Below are 19,012 nucleotides of genomic sequence, written 5' to 3'. Positions count from 1 at the left end.
GAGTGCCCTCGTAGGCCAAGAACTCTGAGGTCATCCACCCCCTTTCGGATCTCCCACATGGGATGGAAGATGCCCAGATCCTTCCTCACAGGATCTAATGTCATTGAAACAACAGCCAGGAGCCCTGAGTGGACCTCAGAAATGGAAGAACAGTAAACTCCCCTCAGGACTCAGGAGAGGAGCTTTCTCTGGTCCTTACTTAGTTCCAACTTTGGATCCGCATCCTCTCTTGCAAGGACCATCAGGATCGCTCTGGAGACCTCCCCCCCCCCAAAAAAATTAGATTAGATAGAGACCAATAAGGAAAGCTTAGAACCAGACAGGAAACGGTCAGCTTGGACTCACATAAGCCTTACTAGGTAGGACACAAAGATTAGTTACTCCTCACTGGGGTATTGAAGATTTCTCTGAACACCCTTAGTAAAACTGTTCTATGCCTCAGTGGTTGACATATGCCTTGTTAGAGTTATAAGACAGTTTGAACTATCCTAAAATTCGCCAAGTTCAGTAAAAATTGTGCTTCAACATTATAAACTGCTAAATATAAAAATGGAAATAGACACGAGACAGCTGAATTGTACCCTATAGCCATTTTAAGGTGTATAGCAGCTGGTTGTGTATAAACTAAAATTGAAATGTCAATGGAGTAGTCACAGGATGTGGATAAGAAATTGCATTTTCTAACATATTGGTCACTCAATACCATGTCAATTAACTTCATAGTGTTGTAAATTGTTGGTGATGTTATGTTGTGGCTTTTCATTGGGCAGGATGATATTCTGCAGGACTACTTTGAGACTAGAGATAGTCTCCCCAAGAAACTGTTGAATTTATCTGGACAATCAGATGCTGGACTCTTTGCTGGTACATGCTTGCAATGAAGGAATCATGACTGGATTTGAACTGTAATACTGCCACAAGGTTTAGGAATCCACCATGGGGGAAGGGCATGGGGAGGGATTGGGGGATTGGGGGAATCCCAGAGCCTAACAAACTGTGTCATAAAATGAAATTATATTAGAAAAATATTAAGCTGTGTCTTCTTGCAGAAGCTTGTACTTAATCTACTAGGTCAATATTTTCTAAAGCCCAGAAATCTGCCTACTTATTATCAGCAGACAATTCCTGAAAATGAGATGCTCTATTTGAAAAATGAGACGCTCTATTTGAAAAATGGATACATGTTGCCAATTTTACATTATGTTCAAATATCAAATTAACTCCTAATAGATTTTATTAAGCATAAATAAGAAAAGAACACTATAATTAAGTATACTGAATGTTTATAACTCAAGCCACTGTTCGCAAAAAGTCAGGAGATTATTTTCAAGTCATTTCTAGGTTTGTTGCTCTGCATCCATAACGTGTATAGTTTCTATGCTGCACATTAAATACACTTCTCCCACGGCATAGCAAACCAGAACCAAAGATATACAGCTTAAAAACACAGGCAAAATTTTCTAGAAAGACAAAACCATTATTTGGAATAACCTATAATTTATAGAGAAAAGAGCAGATTGGAAATCTGAAGGAAGTTGAAATGAAAGGAAGGCTAAAATACAGTCATACTCATTACTTGTGGAAGGTGATGTTATGGGTGCGGTAGGTGGCAAAAGGGCAATATTAGTCAGACTATGAAGCACAGAAACTGGCAGGGATTATCATTTTCATGCTAAGGCAAGGAAAAAAAATGTAAAGTTGAGGTTTATTTGCTCTCAAATTGTGCTTATAGAATTCCCAGCGTGTTGCTCCAAAACACATCATGCAATCATAGCCCACCAAGTTCAAGGATAATGTATATCATTGTACCTGTGTGGCTCACAAATATTTTCATCAACAGTAGTTTGCTTAAATGCTTTTCATATTATTTCTATGTATGGCTTTATTCAGAGTGATATTCCAAATATATTAGTACTTGCCAGTGTCTTAGCATGACATTTAAAGTGTTATCCCACATCTTCTGTAAATTCTTCTTATAGATAGCCTTCCTTGTGAAAGTCATGAGCTTCACAGAATGGCCCCCAAATGACTCAAATAATGCGGCCCTTGCATAAGTATCACCAACATACGGAACACATATACTTGGACCAACACCATCCATATTTTTCAAAACAACTATTTGTAAACGTAATGTGCTATCAACTGTGTTTGGACTATCACTTGATATTTTGGGTATCCATCATCTTATGTTGAAAGCACACATTTTTGTTATATAAATAGTAACTTTTTTTTTTGCTTGTGTTGGAAGTTGTGTTTATTGTAGAAGCTTGGAAGGTAAATGAAAAAATTTTCTTCCAGATATGAGCTTCTTTCTAAGTTCTCATATCTAAATACTATGTACATTCAAGGTTTCAGCTGTCTGTTTTATTCTCAGAAAAGCTTTCTTCTTCTGACAATCCTTAACTATCCTAGCATATTTAAGAATGGGAGAACATCAAAGACTGCTCTGTGTGTATGAGCTACAGTTGTCAAAAGGAAAGCTTGGATTTAGAATGAATGAAAATGAAAACTTTTGTGGTTTATAGGGAAGTTTTCTGAAGTTCTCTTTAGAGTGCTTCCTTGAATCACATGATGAGAATTGTCTCCATGCATATGACTTGCCATAAAACAAGTTCACCAGAATAAGATCAGGCTTATTTTAAATTTTTCTTTTATTTTTCATTTTTATGACAACTAAAAATGCTACTTTTTTTTTGCTTTGCACTCTCTACTGAGAACAAAATTAGACTTTCAAATAATGGAATAAAATTATCTTACATTAAACATTAGAGCAATAATGAAGAAACCAAAAATAACAGTTCATTATGTTCAGAATGTTAAAATCATGCATTATGTAATAATGATGGATTAATTACCAACTAGGGAAGATGTTGAAACGGTCAGGATGGGCAGTAGAGAAGATTTTTTGAATTTGAAAATCAATGGGCAAAAAAATGCATTACAAAGGTATTTTCTATAGAAGACCTAATACAGAGAATTATTAATATAGTTTATTCACTCAGCTCTTCTTACCCAAAAATACAAGTATGATAATTCCCAATTAATATAAGGTAGTGTGAAACATAGAACTGTAAACGGATATTGATGAACTACAAAGTACCAATATAATAAAAACCATAAAACAATTTTCAAAGGCCATAAATACCAGACAAAATTAAATTCAATGGTAAGAAGAAACATTCATCAATATACATACACATAGTTAAAGTTTCTATTTTGATAAAAATATGCAAATTTTAGGACACATTTAAGACATTGAACATAATAGACCTTGATGTTCACCATAATTCTCTGATGTTGAACTAAAGAACTTTCATTTTTTGCATTGATTTTTATCTAGATTAAGGAGGATAATATGGACTAGAAGTTAAATTCAAACAGCATAAGCAATGAGGAAGATTCATCAGTGTTTTTAAAGGACAGAGAGAAGAGACCAATAGAGGAAAAAGATTTCTCACTTGCTAGTTTGCTCTACTGATACCTATAACAGTAAGCAGCAAATGAGACTAAAGTCTGGAGCTGGAAACTCAAATTCTCCCATATGGGACTTGAATAGTCAGCATACAGAGACACTGCGATGTGATACAAGTTACAAGTACCGCAAACGGTGCTTTACCACATTCATCCCCCTCTGCCCACGCCACCAGAAAATGTATCAGTTAATATAAAAGGAACTCTGTAGCCTTAACCTTCACTGAAGTAAATGCTCGTCCAATAACTGAACAAATTAGCTTCATGTTTATATCAAACAGAACTACAAAATGTGAGTTATTTCACACTCAAGCACAAAGCAAGCTGCTATAACAATTATCCTAGTTCACATATCTTAAAACAAAAAATCGTATCATCTGTGTAGGCCAAATATTTTAAATGTAGCAACAGGGCTTCATTCCATCCGTGTTCCAAGAGAGAACCCACTTCTTTACTTTCTCCAGTTTCTAGGTGTTGTCCACATTCCTTAGCTCACGAAGCTGCATCACCCTGACACCTTAATGGCCATCACATCTCTTTGTCTGCTACAGACACTCATTCCATTTTTTCATAAAGATTCTTGTAATCACACTGAGTTTACCTAGATATTTCAAACTACTTACTCATATCAGCAAAGTCTCCTCTGCCGTGTAAGGTTACACAGTAATAAGTTGTAGGGCCTGGGACGTAGGCATATTCAAAGGACCATTTTGTCTTAACACATAGAATTAACATGATTTAATATTCCATAGTGACTTACTGCAAATATGTTTATTATCTCTAAGATAGTACGTAATATTAGCATAACAGCAACAAAAACCCTTGTAGATTACTTTAAAAAGCTGGCAGGATTATTTTTAAATGCAGCTGGAATGATCAAGTCCATACATAACTAAATTAACTCAAAAAAGGCCAAAAGAGTGGGGGACATTTTCTATGAGATTATTAGTGAGGAAATAGATTTCTAGAAATGTTTCAAAGTAGCTCACACAATTGGAAGGGAGTGTGCAATAAAGAGATGCTGTAAGTGAGAAATGATTAACTGCTTCTAGGTTGTATAGAGAATAGCTGCTTTGTACTTATATATGGAGAAATAAAGAGCTATGATTCCTATAACATGTTCTAAGGTGGTGTCTAACTGGTTAAGTTACCAGGTAATCATAAGATTATTAGATAAGTATAGCAACAAAATTGTTAAGAACAATAATTCTGGAGAGGTAGTTAAGATGCCCACATTACAAATCAAAGATCAAGTCCCAGTGCTGCTCCAAATCCAGGTTTTCCATTAATGCACATTTTGGGAGGCATAAGGTGATGACTCAAGTACCTGGGTCTTTGCCATGCATGTGGGAGCTGCAGCTTGAGTTCTTGGATTCAAGTTGGCTGAGATTTGATTTTTGGGGGAAATTTGGAGTAATGAGCCAGCAGATGGGGCTTGCTGGCTTGCTCACTCTCTCTCTCACTCCTCTGTCTTTCAAACAAAAAATGGAAGATGTTTGTAAATAGTTTTATTAATATAAAGAGAAAGGGATTTATGCATTCATAGCTACAATTCCAAGAAAAAAGCCCCACTTCCTTCACTCCTCTTTTTACTTTGCCCTCTTCCTCCTTCCATCCCTCCCTCTGTGTCTTTATCTGATTTGCTAAGACATAATTTCATCATCTCTATATTTACAGGCTTAAATAAGTACAAATCATAATTTTGAGCAAGAAGTAGAAATAGCCCAGGTCCACAGGAAAATAAACAAAGGCTAAAAACAACAATCCTATCCCAAAATGACATTCCCATTCATTTTTTATATCCTATCTTAACCACCATATGTGAGAGAAATCATGACATCTATGACTTTGAAAAATGGCTTATTTCATTAAGTATAATGGTTTGCAGTGGCTTCCATTCTGCTGCAAAAGAAAAGATAACATTCCTTTTAGGGTGGAGTAGCATTCCATACTGTGTTTATACTTCGTGATTTATACTTTCACACATGTAGATCCAATTTTCGTTTGCAGAGGAGACTGTCCTTTCTCCAGTTCGATTTCAGTTCATTGTCAAAGATTAGTTGCTTGTAGGTGTGCTGGAAGTTTTGTGCTTAGAAAATAAAGCACCAAGGGGCCCAGAGCAGTAGCCTAGCAGCTAACGTCCTCACCTTGAATGAGCCAGGATCACATATTGGCAGCCCTGTTTCCCATCCAGCTCCCTGCTTGTGGCCTGGGAGAGCAGTCAGGGACAGCCCAAAGCCTTGGGACCCTGTACCCACACAGTAGACCCGAAAGAGGCTCTGGGCTACTGGTTTTAGATTGGCTCAGCTCCAACCATTGTGGCCGCTTGGGAAGTGAATCATTGCACAAAAAATCATACTCTCTGTCTCTCCTCTTCTCTGTATGTATGACTTTGCTATAAAAATAAATAACTCTTTTAAAGATTAAAAAAAGAAAAGAAAAGAAAGCACTAACAAACTGGAAATGAATACCTACACAGCATACATGAAAAGGATGTAAAAACAGTAAAGGTACATAGTAAACACATATTGGCAGCCACTCTGAGGCAGGGAGGGAGAGAGCAATGCAGGAATGAGGATTTTTATTTATTTATTTATTTTAAAGATTTATTCATTTTATTACAGCCAGATATACAGACAGGAGAGACAGAGAGGAAGATCCTCCGTCCGATGATTCACTCCCCAAGTGAGCTGCAATGGGCCGATGTGCACCGATCCGAAGCCAGGAACCAGGAACCTCCTCCAGGTCTCCCACGTGGGTGCAGGGTCCCAATGCATTGGGCCGTCCTCGACTGCTTTCCCAGGCCACAAGCAGGGAGCTGGATGGGAAGTGGAGTTGCCGGGATTAGAACCGGCACCCATCTGGGATCCCGGGGCTTTCAAGGCGAGGACTTTCGCCGCTAGGCCACGCCGCCGGGCCCGAGGATTTTTAAATGTGTGTGTGTGTGTGTGTGTAGTAAGAGGACTAATATTCAGACAATAAAAGCATATTATTAATTTAACCCCATGAATCTGAGCTCCCAGAGGGTTTGAAAACAAGAATAAGAAAATAAAGAATGCAGGGGAAAAAGAGAAAATAGCACACAAAATATTTTGCAAAAAGCTAAGGTGAAAGGGGCTTACTCTACAGCTATAATCAGGACTTGAAGCCAGTCTATCCTTGCTGATGGTAAGATTCCATGTGAGTTAAGCTTCCAGCAGTTATTGCCAGAAGGATATTTAGACTGTGTTTCAAAGAACAGGTGTGCACCAGGAATTCCAATAGCTAGGATCAGATTCTGGGACCTTTTAGTTACTTTTCTCAAATTACATGTTAGAAAAATCAGACAAGCTTTCAGAGAAACTCATTTCTAGATCACATTCTGGGAAATTCTAACTTGTGGTGTGTTCCATCAGCCTAAGTAGTTCCAAAAATTCCAAGTGATTTTATTATGCAGCAAAGCTAAAGACGTTCCAGGATGGAAAATGACTTGGGGAGAATGTCTTCATTTAAAACTTCCTAACACTTCTTCTGATTGCAAGGACTGAAAGCTCTCAGAAGGGGGACATTCTTAGTCTGTCACACTAATTTTTTTTTTCATTTTATATAGTGTGTGTGTATTCTTATTCAGGTATGCAGTTGTTCTCTCACTCATAGACTCTTTGCCTATAGGTTGTGCAAACAATACACACTCCTTGCTCCTCTTCCTGGAAGGAAATCAGACACTAAAAAGAAAAAAAAAAAATCCCACAAAAAACACATGATTACAAAGTAGCATTCCAAGGAGTTCTGTTTGAATACAAACATTGATAATTTAGTCAAACCATCCCTTTTGAAAAAAACAAAAACATAAAATGCTACATTGGAGTTGAGACATGACGATAGGGAAGCTGTGATGGAGGCCAACAGCCAGAATGTCATCTATTGCTTATTATCCACCATACGGAGTGGCAGTGGGCCATGATCACAGCACTGCTGAGGTTGCATGCATTTAAGTTGCTTCTGATCATTCAGACCAGTATAGCCTGATTCCCCTTGAAATCGTGGCACTGCTGTAAAATTCATTAGTAGTATTATTATTTATATTATTTTCCATGCTACAGTTTTATAGGTTATAGGGATGCCCCCTCCACCACCCCATTATCCCTCCCCATTCTCCCCAACCACTGTTTTCTGTCGTATTACTACAATAGTGTAGTCCTTTAGCAACAGTCACAAGTCCAACATTCTGCTATTTAAGCGTATCATGGCATTGCAGGTAAAGGCAATCACAGAAAATCTATCATCATATTGTCAAGGTGTATTTGACAGTTATATTGGGAGTCCTCTTTTATGCAGCAATAGAGAAGCATACTACAATGCATCTTCACTTCCTCATATGCTTTTGACCACAATCATTACACACACACGTACATGCAAGTGTGATGTATCTGTTCAGGTTTTTAAAACCGTGAAGTCACCGTATGCCTTCGTGATTTACTCATAGATTGCCTTAGAGTAGGGCTCTCTACTCCAGAACAAAGTTCAAACTCCTTAGCATTGAGGCTCTGCCTGACCTAAGTCTTTTCTCTCCACCTTCACCCCTCATCACTTCCCGCTATGGCAAGCTTCAGGCATACAGAACCATCTGCATTTTCCTGAAAACCAGCTGTCAATGTTCCAGAACTCTACCCAATAAATGGTGTGTTCCATTTCACCCTCATACTCAAGGTCAACATAGCACCTGGACTACACTGGGCATTTAATAAGCAGTACTTGAATGTGTAAAGGAATAAATACATAAGCAAATGAATGAAATTCTATTAAAAGCAAATCCCAGAGCATGCACATGGACAATCATATTCCAGGATTTCAACCTGAAAATGCAGGCACAGGCTATAGAAATAGAAAAAAAGCATTCAGTTTTACTGTAATTAGGGGAAAATATAATCTGAAAATGATGATAAATGCTTTCAAAAACCTGAATTAACATTGAGCAAAGTTTGAGCCACTTGATGTGAGTCATGCAGATTTTGATCATCAATAAGTTGAGCAGACACATAAACATGACCATATTCTAAATTCAGTGCCTCCCTTGATACAATGATTAAGTGGGAAAAGAAGATTTAATAGCCTAAGGTATTGATTTTCACAGGGCCTGCCTATATGGTACAAAGATAATCAGAAAGAAATATATTAGCCAAGTGTATCTGTTTATGAAAATGTTCAGTAGTGGTCTATTACCATGGTCACGCTAATTTACCCCTATGTTCTTGGGAAGCAAAAATGAAACACAGCAATGCTCTATTACTGACCAGTGAGTCTCAAGCTTACTGTGTAAGTGGATCCCTGGGGGAGTTTCGTTAAAATAAAGGCTCTGATTTGTTAGGTCTGATTTGCTACCAGAGAGTATTTCTTTAAAAAGCAATTTGGACTTATTTATTTTAACACAGAAGCATAGATAAACACAAAGAAACTAATAAGAATTTTTCATCTGTTGTTTTAGTTTCTAAAAGGGCACATTGGCCAGGGCTGATCCAAGCTGAAGTCAGGAGTCCGAAACTCCATTTGACCTCCCATGTGGGGAGGAGGAGCCCAAACAATCCTATCTTCCCGAATGCATCAGCAGGGAGCTGGAGGGGGATTGAACCAGTGCTCTGATAAGTGATGCCAGTGTTGCAAACAGTGATTTAACCGGTCAATACATAATGCCTGCCTTCTGATGAGAATATATCTAAGAATGTTCCATGTGATGCTCATGGTGCTGGCTCCTGTAGCAAAAAAAAAAAAAAAAAGTGCACAAGAGACTTTCTGTTTTGCCTCTAGGGAACTTCATTTCCTACGCCCAAATATTTTTGTCACCAAGGTAATGGGCCACAAGCCAGCACGCAGACCACTTGACCTATGATGTGATGTGCTGGAAACAAAACTGTTAGCAAAGGAGTACCTTTTGTTTTCTTAAGGTCCTTTCTCCTTTGCCTCCCACACCAAGCTCTTATTTCCTCTTCAAAACACAAGGAATCAGTATTGTTTGATACAAAATAAGATATCTGCCACCAGCCAATGGAAGAACAATTTATTGTATTTAACTTTATGGATCACAAATTTTTTAAACAAAAAAGTCACAGCGGAGCCTGATGGCAAAAATGTACAAGAGCCATGCAGAGCCCACACAGCCAGTACACAGTTTGGGCTCCTAAGTTTGTTGATTAGTTTTTCCATTAGAAATTTCCTTACAGCTTTTAAATAAGGAATATCAAATTCCTTTCTTATATAGTCACTTTCCCACCTGTCAGGGACATCTGTTAAGTTAAGATTTCCTGAAACTGATGGGAAATAGTGTATTTTTATTCAGTTCTCTTTAAAAAAAAATATGTTTACTACACACCCATCCACAGAGAAAAAAACAAAGAGAAGACAGAGTTGCCTCAACGATTCTTCTTATGAGACAAAGTGCTAGCAAGTTTTGGATTTTCTGGACATCAGCATACGGATCCAAGAATTTATATGGAGGCGTGAGAGACTCAGTACAGTCAACATGAAGGGGCAAAGGGGAAGGAAGGAAACTGAGGCTACCTAACTACCTTTAAGGTGGATTATAGTCATCAGCACAATATGGAAAGAACAGTTCAATACACCAATGGAAGGGAGCCAAGAGCACAGTAGGACAGTTAACAGACCATGGATAAAGGGGTCAAGGCAAAACAATGAAGCAATCTTTTCAACAATGGTAGTGAACTAGATGTTTCTGTGAAAAAGAATGAGTCTAAATATTACAAGAAACAACATTTGTTTGGAAGCAGAGATGCATCCAAATCAAAGGACTGTCAATGAAACTGTTGGATATATCCTGACAACAGGATGCTGGACTCTGCCACTGTCTGCACCGTCAATGTCTGGTCACACTTAAATAGCAGAATGATGGATTTGTGATTATCTATGAAGGACTATACAATTGTAATAATATGGGGGAAATAAGTTGGGTGAGGGGAGAATTTGGGAAGGGGTTAAGGAAAATCCCAGAGCCTATGGAATTGTGCCATAAAATTAAAATTAACAATAAAATAGAAGGGGTGAAAAAGGACAACTAAAAAAAAGAAAGAAAGAATATTTAAAGCAAGGCTCTGTAAGGATACCAGCAAGTTCAACTTGGACTACTCCAGCTGACAGGAAAAGTCTACTAGTGTTATTAAAATAAATTCATAATTTGTAACCTTATCAAGGAGAACTGTTCCTGTAATAACTGCAGAATTATATGCCATTTTAAAAATAAGCCATCAATGAGCCTCTCTGAACTCCATGAAAGCCTAGTACGTTTTGCAGCGTTCAAGGAGTTCCTAAGGAAATTCAAAACTACATCCTTTGTCACATGGCAATCACATCAACCTAAGGACTGCATTTTCTCATCAGCATTGCTGAAGTGTTTAACTTGAACAGCCCTCCAGCCCTTTTCTGATTCAATCATGCTGGACCCCAAATCTGAGCCAACTGAATTCCTCCGTCTTAGAATAACACAAGGGAATATGATGAGGATACACAGGAAATAAATCCAAATGTTGCGGCTCACTTGGGGAGTGAAACATCGGACAGAAGATCTTCCTCTCTGTCTCTCCTCCTCTGTGTATATCTGGCTGTAATAAAATGAATAAATCTAAAAAAAAAATTATTTGAAAAGTTGATTTACAGGGAGAAGAGAGCTTTTTCTCCACTGGTCCACTCCCCCAAATGGCCACAACAACCAGAGCTGGTCTAATCTGAAGCCAGAAGCCAGAGCTTCCTCCAGGTCTCCCACATGGGTAGCAGGGCCCAAGGACCTGAGTTATCCTCTTCTGTCCTCCCAGACCACCAGCAGGAAGCTGGATCCAAAGTGAAGGATCCTGGGCCCGGCGCAATAGCGTAGTGGTTAAAGTCATCACCTTGAATGCGCCGGGATCACATATGGGTGCCATGCTTCCCATCCAGCTCCCTGTTGTGCCCTGGGAAAGCAGTCGAGGATGGCCAAAAGTCTTGGGACCCTGCACCCACGTGGGAGACCTGGAGGAGGCTGTAGGCTCCTGGCTTCGGATTGGCTCAGCTCCAGCCATTGCAGCCACTTAGAAAATGAGCCATCGGATGGAAGATCTTCCTCTCTGTCTCTCCTCCTCTCTGTATATCCACCTTCCCAATAAAAATAAATAAATCTTACAAACAAAAACAAAACAAACAAACAAACAAAAACAAAGTGAAGCATCCAGGAATAGAACCGGTATCCATATGGGATGCTGGCACTTTGCAGAGGAGAATTAGCCTGTTGAGCCCCTGAACCAACCCTTGGACAGTGGTTTTGAAACTGTAAACAACAATTATAGCTTTTCTTTACTGTATACCTGCTAAATGCTGTCTCATCAATTCTCACAACAGCCGTCGAAGGCAAACACACTTTCCCTAAGTTTACAGATGAGAAAAAAAATAATTGTCCTAAATTTACACTGCATTTACCAGTTTCAAGATGTACAGATATTAAATGCTTCTCTATTCCACAAGGAAAACTTCTGCAATATCTTCTCATATATGCACTAAAAGAACTTTGTAGTGAGATTCTGTAGGTAAAAAATTTCATAAATACCATAAACTGCAGAATGAAATCAAATGGGATACCATAAGAAATGGAAATGCATTAATATTCTTAAAATACAGTTTGACACATAACTAATTGACATTTCAGGGCTGCCCCAGTGGCAATAATGGCTTAATTATCCATCTGTCATGCTGGCATCCCACATGAATGCCAGTTCATGTCTTGGCTGCTCCACTTCCAATCCAGCTCCCTGCTTAAAATAGCAGCATAAAATAGCCCAAGTCCTGGGGTCATTGCACTCATGTAGGAAACCCAGAAGAAACTCCTGGCTCCTGGCTGTGGATCAGTCCAACTCTGGCCATTATGGCCACTTGAGGACTGAACCAGTGGTTGAAAGATTTCTCTTTCTGTCTCTTCTATCCCTGTAAAATCTGCCCTTCAAATAAAAATAATAATAATAATGCCAGCTCTACCTTTAAATCACAGAAGGTCTCCTGAAGAAACCGTTGAATGTATCTGGACAATTAGATGCTGGATCTTTGGTTGGTATATGCTTGCAATGACAGAATCTTGATTGAATTTGAACTGTAATACTGCAACAAGGTGGAGGAATCCACCATGGTGAGAGGGTACGAGGAGGGGTTGGGGGAATCCCAGAGCCTATTTATGACATAAGGCAATGTCATAAATAAATAGATAAATAAATAAATAAATAAATCTATCTTTAAAAAATGACATCTTCATCATAGTGTCTACTGCTTCAATGACCACTAGAGGGCAGCAGCAGATATATTTCTCTGACCAAATGGTTAATGAGCAGATTTGACACCAGGTCATCTAACTTAAAACCAAATTAATACAGTAAGAAATAGCGGAGCATTATTAGGACCCAGAATTGATGCCACCATAAGTTTTCAGTTTCACTAAGCTAAGCTGACTTTCTATTTCTCCTAGGATGTGAGAACATGTTATCTTAAGATTGCTATTATCCTTGCTAACTCCACAGTCTTTCTGGTATGACAGGAAATATATTTATCAGAAACCCAGGAATGGGGAGAAAAAAATGTAATTCTACAAAGAGAGATAAAACAACAAGCTGTTACTTCAGTACTTGGGAATTAATTGTTGAGAACCTTAGTTTTCACAGTGAAAAATGAGTTTACCTTCTGTTTAATCTTTCTTAGAGATGCAGACAGAACGATGAAAAACTGCAAAGAAGTCCCTTAAACCGTTTCACATACTGCTAACAACTGCTCAGTGAAGAGAGGGACCCCAACCTCAGCATGAGGGGAGTTAGTCTACCTTGAAGTATAAAATAGGTGCATCAGAAAGTTCAGGGAACATGGAATTAAGAGCCAGCATGATTGGTAGGTGTATATCCTTCCACGTTCAAGCAATGGCCTCCCCTACACACATCAGTTCATGTCACTGCTGCTCTGCTTTCCTTCTAGCTCCCTGCTTGTGGCCTAGGGAAGCAACGGAAATGGCCCAAAGCCTTGGGACCCTGCACCAGCATGGGAGACCTGGAGGAGGTTCCTGGCTCCTGGCTTTGGATCAGCGCAGCACCAGCCATTGCGGTCACTTGGGGAGTGAATTATTGGACGGAATATCTTCCTCGATGTCTTTCCTCCTCTCTGTATATCTGACTTTGCAATAAAAACAATAAATACATCTTTTAAAAAAAGAAGAAATCCAATGATCCCATGTGACTTTTGAAGCACCCACTTATGAAAGCCAGGGCAGCAGAGAGGCAGATGCTCACACTATTCCAGACCAAGAGAGGTTAGATAATGAAAGGCTCAACTTCATCCTGGGAGATCCTCCTTCAGGATCTTGGCCAGGTGGAAGGCCATCAGCAATGTTGATGACAAAAGCAAGCAGCTCAGGAAGTTTATAGTCCCTGCTCATTGGATTCAGGGTAATAGAAACACGAGACAGACTCCATTAAACATACCTGGTTGCCTCATGTGCCTTTCTTCAGGGAAATTCCGGTCTAGCGATCAAAGGTAACCAAGAAACTTGGAAGCTAAGAGGACCACTGGGGTTACACTTTAATTATTAACTTGGCTTATCCCATTTCCATACAGCAACAGGATGCTTTGATGGGGAACAACCACTAGTATGCTATAGACAAGCTATCTTACAGTTGTACACCGCCTGCCTATAGCTGTGCCTGCAGCGAAAGCAAGGTGGGAAGCCAAGCTAAGGAGAGAGATAAGAATCAGTCAGTCTCCCCAAAACAGGGTCAAGAAACTGCCTCAAAGTAGCACCTTTCTCCCACAGGCATCCCCTGCCAACAGACCAGCAAGTCTTCCCTATACAGTCCCCGCTGTCTTGCAGGGACATGAGTGTCCCCTGCAATTTCACCTCGAAATTACTGTGTCGAGGTCATCCAGGTAGGAGTCATTGTGGCCCTGCCTCTTTGGTTCCCTTCCCCAAATCCTCATTACTGTCTCCCCCAATGACCCTACCATTATGGCAGGTGTACAATGAAAATGTTCAGGCTTTCTTATTGCTAAATCCTTTCCTGACACTATTTTAACTGTAAACTGTTGCTGTTCTAAATAAGTGTTAACTTTTCCACAAATCCCATCTTTGTTATTGCCATCCTATCACCTTTCCAGAGAACAGAGTAGTTCTTACGACTTACAACATATTTTCTTTGCTAAAGAATGCATAGCATAGATTCTACAGAACATCACCCAGTGGCTAACCCTGCAGCACAATTTCTGGTTTTGCTTCCAAAATTCAATCACTGTTGGGCCACACTTTGATTTCTTTCATATATGTGTATACCTCTCTACTTTAAAGAAAGTATTCTTGATCAGTAGCTTTCATCACTCCTGCTGAAAGATTTTTTTAAGGCTCACAGTACTTTTGATTCTACATCAAATTCATCAAATTTGAATTTCCCCAGAAACTGTGAAATGTCACAGAAAAAGGAAAATTAGGATAACAATTGCAAATTGTGAAAAAAAAAAAGCAACAATAAAACAGAACTGAAGAGACTTCAGGTTATGCCTTCTGCTCTAAACTACCCCCTCTGAAAATTGCAATCTTTTCACCAAAGAAACATTCAGCCATTTCCTCTGGCCCATTTCACAATTTTTCACCTCTGACTTCCTAAGAGCATGCTTGCTTTTTCATGCTGCGTATGCTGAAAGCCCTTCCTTTCCTTCCTTTGCTCTCTTCCAGTAAGATACCTATTTGTCATTTAGAGCAAAATCTTTCAAAAAACTAAATTTGACTTTTGAATTTTAAAAAAACAAAATTGAAAAGAGAGATGGATTCTGTTGAGTTGAAGCTGGGGGGTATGTCCTACTCCATCACACAGTCACATCTGTCACAGGCTCTGTGTGAAACAGGCTGCAAAACTCTGGGGGTATTGCTATGAATAACTGGAGTTTCAGGCTCCACACAAAAGAACAGCTTCTAGTCTTTTCTTGAATATTTATATTGACACATCTTCATTTTTCCACGCCTTTCTAAATTCAATTCAGGCGACTCAGAAAGATGAAGGGTGTTGGCAAAGGTATATCAGGCTATGTTCTGGAATATCTGCTTCCCAGACTTTCCAACGCCCCTTGATCCTCTTTAAAATACAGTGCCTGTTCTGAGTTGGTACATGTGTTGGTCACCACAGTACATAAAACTGCATGTCCACTCTTTCCTTTAGTCTTCAAAGTGAACCGAATCTTAGTGCTGTCAGCATTTACACTCCATCAGTGGTTCTCAAACTTAACTGCAATCTTTTTTAAATTTGGGAACTTCTGAGAATGCTATACAGTCATCTCACTCACACCAATTACATTAGACACCCCTCATGCCCCACCCTGCCTTCATGGAAAGGGAAGAGGCTTCCTTTTGCTACTTCTGCTACCTGGTGGTCTTCACCGTTTTTTTTTTTTTTCTTTCTTATCATCCTTGAAGACAGATGGGCTTTTTACATAATTTTCATAGAAATTCTCCTACCAGTTACATTCATCTACTTCATTCCCCACCATTGGCACAAACTGTGTGTTGCTGAATCGCCTTACATAGTGTTCTTAGAACCCATTATCTTCTTTCTTTTCTTTAACCTCCGGTTTGTTCCCTGGATATATCCATTCCTTTCTGCTGAGCACAGCCTCAGTTATTCTTCAAAGAACAGCTCAAACAAGCACCACCTCTTTGGGGAAGCCTTCCTGATGCTTCCAAACAGATCCTCCTCTATCAAAATCTATTCTTGTTCATCTAGAGGAATCTCCTATTCTCTGAGACGTTCAAGAGCAAAAATGTGCTTTATTGATTGCTGCATTCCCAAAGTAGAATGTTTTGCTTTATAAAACAATAAATGTTGCACTAATTTTCACTCTTAAGTTACCTTGCCTTGTCTGCTTTTTGCTGATTTAGCAAGGTGGTTTTGTAGTTATCAGTTTACCCTATAATATGTAAAGCAATTCTCTTCTCATAGCTGACTCCAGCTTTCTGAAAGTTCTCTCTTGTCCCTGGAACTTCATTTTTAGGGTTGCCCCCTCAACTTATAAATACTGTTTATTCTAAGAATCTGGCCCTAGATAACACGGGACACTCCAGGTAAACATTTGTGAGAAGAATTGACACTATCTCTCATTAGCCCCACAAAATATGTGAAGAACATGCTACCCTTTCTTGATTATTGCAAGCTCAAGTGAAATGTCCTGCACAAAGAGAATGCACGAAATGGAATCTTGAGGAAAACTTTGTGACTGAAACCTCTGAGATGCCCTCTGTGATCTGCCCTTGGTACCTCACCTCAGGACAAGTGGTGGCTAAATATCCACCTCCATCACTCCAACGTCTCTAATACCCAGTCATTTAAGGAAGCCTGAGGCCCAGAAACGTTGACTGACTGAGCAGTGAAAGCAGTGTAGATCACCGGGTGTTTGGATCCACTGTTCAGCTGTGCTCACCTTTACCAGTGAAGCTACTGTCAGCCAGCAGGGTGCACAGGCTTGGCATCAGTGTCTTCACAGACATTCACAACTGAAACCCCTTCCTCCTCCTCAAAACTACAAGTTCTTTGTAATGACCCCAAATCTTTTTTTTCCTATTAATTCTATTAAGTTGGTTACATCAGGCAACTTTGAAATGCCCAAATGCCAAGATGTCATCTGAGTGCCTAACAAGTCCTGTACAGCGACACTGAGTTACTGTCAAGTGAGTACTATGCACTCCTTCTGTAATGCTTGGGAAATACTTATATGATAGATAAGACGGGAACGGGAGTTTTAGCCTCTGGATCCACGATCAGTGACTCAGTATAAGTTAAAAAAAAAAAAAAAAAGCAATGTCAAGGAAAATACCTGAAAATTCCCCCATCGAAGTTGAGCAGGGGGTAAGCAGCACTCCCTGAGAGTTGAAGAGGGGTGCAAATGACAACGCCTGAAGGAGAATAATACATTTCACATTCTGACTGTTGGCTGAGAATCTTGGTGTGTCCACAAGGATTCACCTGCCTGTACAAATAGGGTGCAACCCCTAGCTCCTCCCCCAGGCACTCTAGAAGCAGAGTTGGGATTAAACTCCTGCTGCAGGGATTACAATAGGACACACTTTAGCAGTCCTGGAAAAGAGTTGATTATTTGGAGGAACACAGCATCTATTCCTGCCACACACCCCTTCTTTACAAACTGCAAAACTAGCCTCTCTCCTGGTGTATTTCTAAGGAGAGAGACCAAAACGTACTTGTACTGTACGGACCAAGTGGGAATAAGCATTTCACATCCCTTTTCCTCATGGGACTCCATTCATCTGATTGTTAAGAAGGATTGACCCTTCTTAACAATATGTGTAAACACATATTCTTGCACATTCAAGAAACCTTGTAGAAGCCACACAAGCAAATGGGAAGTTAAAGGAACAGGATTTTTAAATCTCATTTAAAAGTTATTTGTGATATTTTTATTTTACTTTTAATTTAATAGTGGCCATGAGCGCAGGGGTTTGAATCTAGCAATGTTGAGACTCGGAGTTAAAATAAGAGGGAAAAGGTGCAACTCCCCACCTCACTTCTGGGGAACTTTCCAAAAGTTTCCAAATGGCATCTCTAAGGGACAAGGATGAAACGCAGGACAGAATCAGAAGCAACCCTCCACATCCAGCCCCCCTCCCTCCAAATCTTATCTCCAGGTGGTCGCAGGTAGAAAAGTTCCACGACAGGGCACAGGATCAATCTGACACGCAGAGAAATGTTAGAGAGGCAAGCGTGTGATCTGTGTGCGTTGTCTGGGACCCCAAGCGTGAGTTCCCAGAGAAGGAGTGGGGCACGCTGCTTACCCCCCAGCCAGTTGTCGGAGATGTTCTGGAGCATGGTGACCGGGATGCAGAAGAAGGCGATGAGCAGGTCGCTGAGCGCCAAGGAGCAGATGAAGATGTTGGTGACGGTGCGCATGGCCTTGCTGCGGGTCACCACATAGACCACCAGCGAGTTGCCAAAGAGCGCCAGGGCAAAGATGAGCACGCTGGTGAGCACGAAGGCTAGTTTGGCACGCGCGGGCAGCTCCGGCGTGTACACCAGCGGCCGCAGCTGATACAGCGCGATGAACTGCTCTCGAGTCAGGTTGTGATCCCGCAGGAGCCTGGAGAACCGTTCCGGAGTGATGTTGAGCGCCTGCATGCCGCGCGCTCACCGGGACTTCTGCAACCCTGGATTGCGTCTGCCCATCCGCGTCCAGGCACGGGATGTGCGGTGGGGACACCAGTCGGAAGACCGCTGCGCTCCCGTGCTGGGTTCCTGGCTCCTGGACGCACCTGGAGGTTTGGGAGCAGGAAAGCGGAGATGGGATTCAGTCCACAATAAAGAGGCGGGAAGCCAAATCACAGCACACTCAACCCAGTGATAAAAAAATACTTGCAGTTCAAAAAAAGTTCTCCACTGGTTCTCCAAGGCGAGAGCTGCGCCTGTGCGAGCCCGGGAGCGCCTCTTGTTCGCCAGGCTTCTGGCCACGCGGTGCGGGAGCCGGCTCGCTCTGGGCGCGGCTGAGGGTGGGGCTGATCTGGGCTCTG

General features: G+C 40.4%; 1 protein-coding gene across 1 annotated transcript in view; it reads right to left on the bottom strand.

Moving 5' to 3' along the window:
* The window catches only part of QRFPR (pyroglutamylated RFamide peptide receptor), a 35,417-nt gene extending 16,779 nt beyond the window's left edge, over window positions 1-18,638 (bottom strand). Inside the window, exon 1 of the mRNA XM_004594535.2 lies at window positions 18,284-18,638. Within this exon, the coding sequence (XP_004594592.2) occupies window positions 18,284-18,623 (340 nt within the window). The 5' untranslated portion in view covers window positions 18,624-18,638. The remainder of the gene's footprint in view (window positions 1-18,283) is intronic.
* Window positions 18,639-19,012: the final 374 nt, after the last annotated feature.

Source organism: Ochotona princeps, chromosome 7, assembly GCF_030435755.1.
Source record: "Ochotona princeps isolate mOchPri1 chromosome 7, mOchPri1.hap1, whole genome shotgun sequence".
In the NCBI taxonomy this organism is placed as follows: Eukaryota; Metazoa; Chordata; class Mammalia; order Lagomorpha; family Ochotonidae; genus Ochotona; species Ochotona princeps.
The sequence above is the reverse complement of the archived record's forward strand: the minus strand, read 5'-3'. Positions and strand labels throughout refer to the sequence as shown.